The sequence below is a fragment of the Lonchura striata genome, chromosome 4 (genome assembly GCF_050655825.1).
Source record: "Lonchura striata isolate lonStrDom1 chromosome 4, ASM5065582v1, whole genome shotgun sequence".
Lineage (NCBI taxonomy): Eukaryota > Metazoa > Chordata > Aves > Passeriformes > Estrildidae > Lonchura > Lonchura striata.
In genome coordinates, this window is record NC_140706.1 from 36,623,479 (window position 1) to 36,636,328 (window position 12,850).

General features: G+C 36.3%; 1 protein-coding gene across 2 annotated transcripts in view; it reads right to left on the reverse strand.

The window, feature by feature from the left end:
• The window catches only part of GALNTL6 (polypeptide N-acetylgalactosaminyltransferase like 6), a 437,146-nt gene that overhangs the window by 244,059 nt on the left and 180,237 nt on the right, over positions 1-12,850 (reverse strand). For both annotated transcript variants that reach the window (XM_021552775.4, XM_021552857.4), the window contains one exon: positions 10,879-11,017. In XM_021552775.4, coding sequence (XP_021408450.2) covers positions 10,879-11,017 — 139 coding nt within the window. The remainder of the gene's footprint in view (positions 1-10,878; positions 11,018-12,850) is intronic.

A 12,850-nucleotide genomic window follows, 5' to 3' on the forward strand; every position in this document is an offset into this window, starting at 1 on the left:
CTGCTAGTTAAGCAGCTCACTCATGTATTTTATCACTGAAGTTACGACATTACCATTCAGAGCAATAGGAGTTTAAAAGAGGACATGCAAGGGGCATTATGCATTGCCACTTCACAAATACTCAGAATTATTAAATAATACTAGCAATGTAGACTTAGCCAAAAATATTTTATAAATGCCAACACCTGTGTAAAAAAAATGAAAACCAACAAAAACTGTCATCAAATGATGAATATTCTGAGTTAGATACAATATCACTTTCAAGATTATAATGAATCAAAAGTTATCAACCTTGAATTATGCTTTCAAATATTGCTATCCTCAATCAGTTTAGTTCCTCTTTCCACAACATTTCAGAACTCAATATCTGGTATTTTCTAGCAAAGAATATCCCTACATCATTAAATTAGTCCCTCAGAGACTTCTGGATGAGATTTTTACAAACTGTGAAGTTGTACTTAGTGCTTTGAAAATCAATATCTGTCCGAAGAATCTCATTCCTCTCTCCCTTCCATTAGAAACATAATTAAGCACTAACCATATGTATGATTCAATTTTGTAATTAAAAAAAAAGGTAAAATTTGTTTTAAAATAATTTCTATAGTTAAAAAAATTAAATACACATAATTGACAAATTAGAACTTTTCACCAGCTTTGCATGCTGTTCCTACAGTTTTATTTTGCAGTTCAGGAGTTCAAGGCTTATTCATAGAAACCTCACACAGACACACTCTTTAACTCACTTTAAAACACTCAATATTGACTTGATTTTTCCTTTGAGATACAGAATTCTTCTGCGGGGTTGAAACAAGAATCAAAAGCAAGTTTCTGAGCGAAGCAATTTTAGACTTGGCTTCAAAGTTGCTGGAAGACTTTTAGAAGGTTAAGAAAATAGCAAGAGATTCCTCTATTTCTGAAATATTGACCTGCCTGAGGAAGAAAAAAAACTGTCCCAGAAACACCGTGAAGCTATCTGCAGGAGACACCTTTAAAATACAACCTGAAAGGATGACTCTTCATAAAAACAGTAGTGAAAAGGAGCTAAAATTGCACTTCTTTCTTATTCACTACTAAGAATCCTAAGGCTGTTATGATTTCATTTTGTAGGTTAGCCGACTCTACTGGTCACAAATAACAGCATTATTTTACTTCAAGGAATAAGATGAGCTCTGTTTGATTCCCTGATAACTTTATATCTGGGGGAAAAAACATCCTCATCACATGAGCTTAAGAAAAGATGCAGAACTTCCAAATCATCCCTTCTTTACAGCTTCACAGTTAAAAGAAACATGCAGAAACATACTGCCTCTGTAGCAGACAAAATGAAAGAATATAGGCTTCTAAAATGATGAGAAAGGAGAGCAATGCTGGCACCATTCCAGCCACTTGACAGCAAAAGCACATTCATAAAAGCAGCAATTTGCTTGACCCTGTAGACATATCACAATGTTTTATGCACACTAAGGGATGCCTCTGGCAGTGCTGTGGTCACTTACCAGGCTCTGTGCCTTCCAAACACATCAACAACCTTGAAAATTGCCCTGATAGGTAATAGCATAGGAGAAGTTAAGTGTCTCACAGACATCCTTTTGCTGGATTTAGGAAACAAGTCAGAAGCCTACTACTACACTTTCTGGCTCATAAAAGCAGCCCACTTCAAATTTTCTCCTCTTATAGGAAGTTCCAGAGAAAGTTAAAGCAAAACAGGAAGATTTTCAACCTTTTTTCCCCCTTACTGGCTTTGTCAGCTCTCACTCTCTTAACTAAGCTGCTTTTTCACATCTGACCTTTTCTTTGCCTTTATTAAAAGAAACTAGAGCACCCACTGGGCCCCCAGGTACTGACAAGACCTCTATAAGCTACCAGAACAAAACATTTCCCAGTGAAATTTACATAGTAATTGTCCTAGCATGTCATAGGTATTCAATTTACAGCAACAAGCTTCAGTCACACCATGTTTCTGTTCCAATCTAGTCTTGTCAGCTGAGCCTGATTAAGTAGTGATAACTAGTAATTTCTCCTGATATTTGACAAGGCTGTAAAATTAGCTTGGGTGTGAGCTGATGGCAGGGAAAGTAATCTTTATTTTCACAGTGACTCACAGCTGGGAAGCAAGCAGGCATTACTGGGTATGGGCTTCAATAAATGTCACAACACTTTACTAGAACAAATAAACCTTCTCCAAAACATTAGTAGGACTTTCATGAAAAAGAAGAAAAATTAATTGTATAGTAGAAATTGTTTGTGAAATTGCTATTAAATGCACTATCAACATGTCTTGAGAACTAAGGAGGCAAAGTCCTGTGCTCTATTGTAGGCTTCCCTCAGCATGGAATTCATCAGAAATGATGCAGCTCAATTAGGTGCTTGTTACTTTATGTCAAATTGCCTCATTTTGGCCTGTCATGTACAGTTTCTTCAGTAGCACTCTGTCTCTGAGGAAATCGAAGTCTGAGTTTGCCCTGCTTTGTCCTTCAAACCAAAGTTCCTCTAACCAAGGGAAGAGCCTAAGAGTCAGGTAAACTATACTGACATAAAGCACATTATGTCTACAAAGTTTTGTTTTACGAAACTCATTTTGTTTTACAGTGACTCATAAAATCATCATCACTTATGGAAAGATGTTGTAAATTTAAAAAAATCATAAGTTTTAAGAAACTTATCTACTCACCCATATGTATAAAATCAAGGCTTGGGAAATAATACATTTAGTCATTTCATTCTGTCTCAAAATTCCTCATTAACAAGTGCACATAAGAAGGCATCCTAGTACTCTAATTATATTTTAGCTTAAAGCTTGCACTTTGTGACCTTTGAATTCAAAAATAACATCAGACCAATTTATTTAATACATACACAAGCAAACACCCTCAAAACACTTCGTTATTTCTCTGATCTCCTCTTAAAAAAAAAATCTAGTTAAAATTCATTCATTCAACCCTAGCATACTTATCTGATTGTCTCTCACAAGTAAGGCAGACCTCAATAAAAAGACCATCAATAAAAAGCCTCTATTTTGAGTCTAAGGTCATTTTCATGGCTGAAGAAGGAACAGGATTAGAATGCAGGTTTTTGTCACTTCAAAGTGCATTTTAAAGCACACTATTTCAGGAAAAAAAACAACCTGTGACATTCAATTACCCTTTAAACCTCCCTTCCAGAAGTCCTAGTTATCTTATTATGATTGCCCTTATATTCCAAAGGCACCCCACAGACTTTCAGAAACCCTCGAAAAGCTCAGCCACTTGTCCCAGTTTTGCATCAGTCCTCAGGCACTTCTCTCAATTGCTGTGATCATTCAGAGAGGAGCCTCAAACAGACACCAGTTCCCTCAGCATTCATGGGCACATCCCCTCAGGACCATGGGCTTACTATGTTCAGTTTGCTTGAGCATAAAATCTTAATTTTCAAAGACAGTCTTTCTGTGATCTACCTACATCACTTCACCTCTCCTTTTCACTGCAATTTGTGGTCAGGCTTACACCTCTCAACACCAGCACCTGTACACAATAGAAGAGATGATGGGCAAGATAGTACTAGATCTGACCAGTGTTTGTAATACTGAAATCACAACTGGTGAATAATGGAGCAAATGCTTTGAAAAAGCTGCTGGGCCTCATGGACCACATGAGCCAAGAAGATCAGGAAATACTCATGCCTACTACCACATCCTGTTGCCAGCACAGCCTTCAGAAAATTGGAGCTCAAGAAGCTTACTCATAATCAAATCAGGCAAAATAGAAGTTGTTTTTCCATTCCAGCACTGCTGCACATCTTCTGTCCTTATTACATGAGGTGCAATAGCTAATTGTGTTGCCATTGAGAATGTACTGCTGAGAATGTACAACCTTACTGAGGCAAGGTATACTGAGGCTCTTCATAAAAGTACTATATTAACAACATAGATCATCACTTTCATCTATGAACCTCAAAGATACTAAACCCCAGAATATCCCACATTCCACACAAATCTTAGCAAAGCTGGACGTACTTCCCAATTTTACTATTTTATTATTTGAAAGTTAAAAGTTCAAGCTTTAACCACTGCCAAATGCTAATAGACTTGGCTATCCCAGATGTACAGAACAAGCTGGAGGGTATATATTCTTCAGAATTCCTGTCCCCATTAAGTTTAGATTTCACAGTTATGTTTACTGCAGCTTGCTATTTTCTCAGCAGTGTGGGAGGATTTACTGGAGTCTAAGTAACATGCAAAGCATCTAAATACACAAGAACTACTTTTCTCCACATGTATAAACAGATTATTTCTTTTATCAAATGATTTTCAGTAAACAGAAACAGACCCATCAGGCTTGGACTCTCCCCACTGGCCTATTTAATACTGCATCCTATTTCTCAATAAAAGGAGAGAAGAGGAATTATCCATCTTCAGCCATATTTTTGCTGTTGCTACTCTAAAAAAAAAAAAAAAGACACACAGGCACCCAGAAAGCACTTGGGAATTATTCCGTTATTTGTCCCTATCAATACATATCCTGCAGAGAAAGTGACAGCAGGCATGACAGAGACAAAGCCATAGGTTTTCTTGGGTATGAAATATTCCTGATCCTGTTTTGAGGAGCTGCACTTCAAATGGGATGCCCCGAAGCAATTGCAGAGAACAATCTGGTCAGGCTTGGAAATGGGGACACTGCCTGCCGTGTTTTGGACCACATGGCTTTTCACTTCCACTACATTTTTCAGCAACTACACAAAACAGTTTGAAAAGCACAATAACCATCTACAGCTTTTCCACTACACACTAAAACCACACCTTGAGTTTAAACAGGTTTCTCTGTGGCCAGATAAATTAAGCTAATACTAGTAATCAGCAGTATGAAGCAATGAAATGTGTATGTGTGTCTGAAGACATTTTTGATTCTCCAAAATGAGTGAGAACTAGAAAAAGCCTTCTACAATCTTTGTTTCCTCTGTTGAATTTTTGATCATATGATGGAACATCAGTAGAAATAACCAATTACTTCCATAAGACTTAGTAAATATTTGCAAGTTCAGCATACTTAAATGGTTTAATCTATTTTTTTTTTTTGCAAGGCAGGACAACCCAAGCCTGTCTTTAGACTGCAGAGGGAATTAACTGGAAGTTTTCTTGGAGCATTGGATTAAAGACAAACTTTTAAATTTTAGTTTTAGAGACAATATACATAGGCTAGATTGTGACAAATGCACTGTATTTATAAAAAGAAATTAACTAAATACAAGGCAATAATTACTTTTTAGGGAATTCAGATATGTACTACTGCCTGCCTATGTATCTAACTATATCCCTTTCCCGTGGGCTTAGTAATACTAGAATTTTTGCAAAGTGTACTAAAACATAGAGATTAAGAGCAACTCCAACTCTGTTAACTCTGAAAATACTCTAAAGAAACACAAAAATAGAGCCAATCAAAAAACATACTGTCCAGAGAAATCCCATTACATATTAATTTTAGCCTCTTTTAAAAATACAATTGACAGCAACCACACTGCATTCAAATGTTTTGAGAGAGAACCATTCAGGTACTATCTCAGCTTCTGCTACTGAAAAAAGAGTTTCAGTTATGCAGAACCCATGGAATGAAATTTGGTTTTGTTATTAGAAACAAATAAAACCTCATTACTGTTCAAGACACAGAAGATGTAACCAGCCCTTAGCTAACTACTCTTATTTCTTTGATTATGAAAATGCATTTCTTCTGAGAGTTGTGAAAAATTTAATGCCTAAAAAAAATGAGCATAGTTCAGACTTCTAAAATGTAATATTGTTGGGAGTGACAGTGACGGGCCAGAACTCCACACATCAGCAGCAAGACCAGCAGAAAAGGACTGGAAACAGTGACTCCAGCTCATACAAGCTAAAAACCAGACATTACAAGAATCAGGTTGGACATTTTTAACGCACAACAAGAATGCTAAGAAGTTCATTACTAAATAAATCTATCTGTGCCCAGGGAAACCTTAAAAGGATGAGATTTCTTGTGACAGATTACTCAGGAAAGCCAGGGAGAATTTGCACATCTGATCTAAGACTACCCAAGACATAAACTCATAGAATAGCTTGAGCTGGAAGGGATTTACAAATATAATCAAGGCCCTGCACAGGACAACTCAAAAATGACACCATTTGTCTTAGAGCATTTTCCAAACATTTCTTGAACTCTGCCAGTGATGCTGTGACCACTTTCCTGGGGAGACTGATCCAGTGCCTGATCACCCTTTGAGTAAAAAAAACACCTTTGACCTAATATCCAACCTAAACCTCTCTTGATGCAGCTTCATGCCATTCCTTAGGGTCCTGTCACTGATAACCACAGATGAGAGATCAGTGCCTGCCCTTCTTTCTCCCACGAGGCAGACTGCAGTGAGGTCTCCCCTCTCTTTCCTCCAGGCTGAAGAGACCAAGTGACCTCAGCCACACCTCATACAGCTTCACATGTACATCCTTCATCTTCATGGTACTCCTTTGGATGGTCTCCAACAGCTTTTTTATCACTCTTAGATCGGGGTGCCCAAAACTGTACACAGGGCTCAAAGTGAGGCTGTGCCAGCACAGAGGAGGACAATTCCCTCCCTTGCCTGGCTTGCAATGCTGTGCTTGATGCACTCCAGGAAATGGTTATCAGCAAAGAATCTACACATTTTAGATAAAAGCAGACCTGCTGTTGAAATTAAGATATATAAACATGTAAACCAAATTATTTTAAATTATGAAGCTTGCAAATGTATTGGTATCAGGGACTAACTTGAATTCCTTGAGTCAAAAATGAAAAGCTTAACAAATGGATTATCTAGTATTAAAAGACATAGGAGCTTGAAACAGGATAGGTCAAAAAATTTATATTCACTGTTCAGACTAGAGGATTGAAATCCTTTCCCCAGATCTCATTAAAATCATTATTAGTACGTCATTCAAAATGCAAGTCAGATTCAGTTTTGTTTGTTTGAACAAAGCTGGTATGAATAGCAGAATATTTGATAATGTGGAGAAAATAAGAATTCATTTCAACTGGTACTAGAATTATTAGTATTAGAATAAGTAGCATTTCTCTTTATACAATAGAAAATAATACTGCCAATTTTTTCCCTAGCATTAACAGGTTTGTTGTATTCAAGACTACACAAAGTGGTACAAAGCAGGTGAAAAAAGAAGTGAATGAAAACCCTCATTTTGTGGCTTTTGAAATATTTCTTATATTGGTACAGAATTTCTGACTCCTAAATATTAATTCCATTGCTTTGTCTCAATACTACCCAAAACTCCATGTTCCCTTTTACTCTGGCTGACCAGAACTCTTATTTTCACTAAATCAGTCCTGAAACCAAATAAACTGAGGTGATAAGCCTCTTTCAGACTGTTATTTAGAATTAGGGGAAAAAGAAAGTTGTTTAGTTTGATTGTTTCTTTGTTTAAACTTAAAGACATGGGTGATTGTGGGCAGAGAACAGAAAATTAGCTTATGTAGCTTGGCACCCACTGTGCCAAGACTTTCACACAAGAGTAAAACAGAAACAAGACATCAAAGACTACTCAAAAATTGAAAAAAATATTCCTTGAGCACAGCTATGAAAGACAGAAAAAAAAGCATGGGAAATATTAGAAGGTTGCAATAAAAACATAATAAAGATACAGGAAAGGTCAAATCAGTCTTAGAAGTTAACTGTTTCATTCCAGTAGAGATTTTTTTTACAGTACACACATTTTGCTGTCTTAAAAAGGAAAGAAAATTCCATCATAACATCATGCTGAAGTATTTTAAATATCACAGGAAAAACAAAAGAGTATTATTAAACAGATTTGAAAACTTTATTTTCTCAGAGCTCAATCATTATGCATTTGTTTAGTTCTACCCATCCCCCTGCACAAAGTGTCATCTGTAAATCCTGAGCCCAAATTCCAAAGAAACTCAGAAAAAAAAGTTTATTTGGATTAAAAAGAACAAGATTTTTCTGCTGTCTTTGTGTACTTCCCAGAAAACCAAACACTTGGAAGTTTCTTTGTTTTAACTTTGGAATATAATATTTTTGAAGTTATTTTAGAAGAATGTAGAAACTACTTCAGCTGCTGTTTTGATTTAAGTAAGTTTTTATTCAAATTACAGGATTTATCACTTAGTTTTGTAGCATTTGAAGGCTAATTTTGTGGATTTTCTCTACTAATGGCAATAAAACCATCCTATTTGGTTCTATAAAACATATCATAGACAGTATTTTCAGGAAATACATCTTCAGCAGAAGATAACTATTTTCACTGTGCAAATGGCATACACTAAAAAGAGAGTGAGGATCAAAACTCAAGGTTTCTAATACTAGCATCTCCCATAAATTTGCCTAAGATGACAGCTAAAGGCCTCAAAGCAGTTAGAAGCTCCACAAAGCCAGACCCTTTATAATGTTCAAAAGCCTGGCCAAATTAGACCTGTCTGCTATACCACACCTGATTTATCTACTATAATGTTACTGAAGAGCACCCTGTTCTCAGACAGAAATTACATAATTTTCCAATAGTTTGTCTGAAAGCAACCCTATTAGTGCCATCGTTTAGCCCCAGACTCTAGCAAGGATGACACACAAATTTGTAAAGAAAATTAACTCCACCCCAGCCAAGCCCGGCACAATGACATGTGAACTACTTCACCTTTCACACACACTTCTGAAGAGAGGACACATTTCCAAAAGTGAGGTGCAGTTTGAGACTGGCCATACTTAGTACACAGCAGCCTAGAGACATGCTTGTTTCTAACAATGAGTCAGAAAATATTGTCAGACTCCTGTGTCTCTTGGAAGTTCAAGAAATACATTTGCTTCAAGGTATAGCTGCCAGAAGTATTGAGTCCACCTTTGTCACCTTAATTGACACACTACTTAGTAGGCAATTATAGCACAAGAACATTTTTTCTCTTTATCTTTAGATGGTATGTGATACAGTCAATTAACTAATGGTCTACTTGCACTACGTGTGTTTAACATAAGGAAGGTTGGAAGGCCAGGACTCAAGTCAGTTCAGTCAGGACACTACTAAAACACCCACCAGAGGAGATTTCACTGAGAGCCAGAGGAAGCTGGCTGAATTGTAACATGGAAACAATGCAGGCACCTAGGGATACAAGCTTCCCAAATGAGACGCTTAGGTGCAAGTCAGAAAAATATCTGTGCTGGGGAAAAGATGGCAGGGAAAGTCTGGTGTGGCACTGACTCACTCCTAATACCCCACTTCTGACAATGCATCGCTTCTGGGGACGTGCATGGAAATGCCAGGGACTGTGAAGACAGCAGCAGGTGAGAAAGAAGTTGCCAGAAGAACAATTTATAAATGCACAAAGGGATGACAAACCCAACAGCTTCCTTTTGTGTCTAGCCATTATCCTCTGCAGTCTTACTAACAGAGGAGGTTGCTTGATGAACACATTTAATATACCAACAATGCAATCTACCACAGCTTCAATGCTATACAGCTGTACATTTGAACTCAAACTTCTTGGAAGCACTCATTATATAATTTCAGCTAATTTGTCAAAGCATAAAACAAAGAATGTATATAAAACATACAGCTTGTTATAAAAATATAGTTCTTTTTACTTAATCCTATGCAAACAATCCTAATATATTGCTTACAACAAAAGAGAGAAACAGGTGTTTTTTTCTCAAAACAATGGAACAATTAAATTAGGCAGTTAACAATTTAAATTAAATTAGAAACATCTTTAATAAAAGGTTAATTCATCTGCTGTGGATTTCTTTTTTTTAAACTCTTACTATGAAACTATTCATATGCTATTAATTTTGTGAAAAAGACAGTTGCACATTTGACATAAAAATGTGTTAGTTGCCATGATATTTCTCTTCTCTCTGCACTTCTGTCAAGAGAACTTCTGTCAAGCTCTGAAGTTGAGCTCTGTTCTCTGACAACATTTCATATCAAAATAAATTAAGATGTGGGACAATATCTTAACATAAATCTTTGTATAATAGAGAGAATTGTATCTGCAGGAAAACACAAACAAGTCATGAAGACAATTAGTTTTGTCTCACCTTTCCCCCATATACTAGGTGCATAACATCCAATTAAAAGATCAGGAAAATACTAGCTAAGGACACAAATCAAATCATCTCCCTTTTCAGAGTTCATCTTCAGAATAATATTAGAGGACAAGAACCTGGAATCTACAGCAGCAATAGCGCCCCTTTTCCTGTCACAGATAGGAAATCCTACTCTGTATAAAGAAGCCAAAAATTAAACAACATGAAAAGTAGGTTAGGTTTGCTGTATGACAATTCTTAGCTCAGTGGCTCTGGTTATTTTCCAGAATAACCTTCATCCCATTTCTCTGTGTTAATATTAATGCTTTAGGGAACAATACCATCATCCAGTGCCCCCAAATTCTACCTGTTCATCATGTATATTCTGTTTTTACACAATTCTACATAGCAAAAATCAGCTGATGTATCAGCACTTGGCAGCTATTGCATTGTTTTGACTTTTTATGTAACAAAACAGAAGAAACACTACGTAATCACAGCCAAAAACTATATACAAGTTGTCACTCCGCTCCCCAGCCCAAAGATATGCACCTATTAACCAAATTAGAGAAGAGGAGAAGCTATGTGAATACTTTTTAGGCCAATTCACTACACAGAAATTTAATAAAAATCATTCTCTAATGAAAAGAGGCTTTTTATATTCTTAATCAGATGAGAAGTCACTTTAAAAGACTGAGCAAATGATTTAACAACAGTGGTAAATTTTCCACTTCCTATAAAATGAAATGATTGCTTTTTGTTGACTGTTTATGTTTTACCTTCCTGGAAAACAACTTATCTAGAGATACACAAAGATTAAATCTTAAAATTAAATAGTCCAGGAAACAGTTTACATACTTAGGGTGTCGGATGTCTGGCAGGGACCGTTCCAGTGCTATGTTGTTGCTAACAAATATGTTGAAGCCATTTTCCCTATAAGCAGAATCATCATGGTCTTCCTCTGTAAGAGGGTACGGTTTCCCATGTTCACCTTTCCCTACAACAAAACAAAAGAATTATTTACCTCAAACTGACAGCAAAAATCGTACTACAAAGACAAAAAGAAGATACACTGAACTTCAGTTAGTACACTGTGCCTGGAACACTCAAAGAAATCTCCTGCAAGGTCATTAGCAATACTTCTGTTATTTTCAATACAAAACTAGAAAGTAGGTATAAGTAACAAGATTCAAAAGCCCCTCTGAAGCCACCCAATTAATCTAACATTCCTCTATCCAGACACACAATCAGGTTAAAGCCATTCTATATAGAAAAATTTCAGTTGTAAATGAAGCTAAGAACTTTCTTTTCCATAGCAAAATTATGAACAAATGGATCAATTTCAGCAATATGCCTGTAAGGGACCTGGTAACTAAGTTACTTTATGTTACAGCACCCCTAACACCCACTCATGTTTTCTGAATGCAACTTCAGCATTGAAGTTTGGGGTTCCTCCTTCCAGAAGGAACAATGAGGAAAGCAGATGTTTTGCTCTAGGCTCCTTGTGCACCCTTGCACTCCTAGGGGCAAGACAGATCTATTCCGTGTTTCTAATGCCACAGCGCCATGGAGTTGGTCTCAGAAACTGATTACTTTTGTGCTTCCCCAAAGAAATTATCTGTTTTTTCCCTAGTAAAACACAGACTTTTTATTCCAGCTTTTTATTCTCAAGTTAGTTCTCATCATCCATCACTTGGCTTGCTTATTACCTAACTCAGGCTACTATACCTCTACCTCTTCCAGTAAGAGAGTAGAGAACAAATAAAAGCACTTCAAAGAAAATCAGAAAATAAAAGCATTCAATTTTTCTCCACTACTTTCATTCTTCCCATTCTTGCAGAGGATGTACTCTTCAGGGTTTTAAAACCCTTCAAGCCTACGCAGGTTCTTAAGAACATTTTCTTTCCCTTACATTTCATTGATCAGATTAAAACCCCTGTCCTTCTACCACCAGGCACCCTCTTAAGAAAACACCTCCTTTTACCTGGGCTCTTGTAGGGAAAATAATCAGCTGGATGCAGTAAGTGATCAAGGGCATGTGATCCACAGCTAATCAAGATCTACTACAGCAGTGGATAAAGAGGAAAGCAACCAGAAGCTGAGAGAAACATCCAGTGGTATTCTTAAAGCCTGTAAGGCTCTGTTAGTTCCCTCTTTTGCACTACAGAAGACATTAAAAACAGACTATGCAATTAAAGATGCTGTAGTGACTCAATTTTAGACTTTCTTTCAGCCAAAATTTTATTTTTTTGATTCCAAAATTTGTGCATATATTTACAATTTCATTTAAATTCTTAATTAAAACAAGGTTACTTATAAGAGGGGGAAATTAATTCCTATCATGAAACCCTTTCTGTTTATGCTATTTCATTATTAACACGAATTGCATTTTGTTTACTTCATCCCCAAATGCATGCAACACACTAACATAACACAAAATCTGAGACTAAGCTTCTATGTGAATCTTTATGATTATATACTATTAATGGGGAGGAACTATGATTATAAAAAAACCAGCTAATAAATCAAATACTACTCCAAATTCAATGGCACAATTGTATCAAATAGGATTCCTAATAAAGTAACACTAAGCTAATGTCATTTCTGTCTAAGACAGAAATTTTAGCCCCTCTCTTCCAGCATATATTCTACATAGACCAGAAGTAAATATTTTAACTGGCTATTACTAAGAGTTTTATCCAGGTAGTTACTAATATTGTGAACATTCTGAAATAAATTACCTATATGATTAAAACATACTATTGCATTTTTTTTTTTACCATAAAATTTCCTGTATATTCCAGCAATTCACCCTGTACGCAGTGAGGTT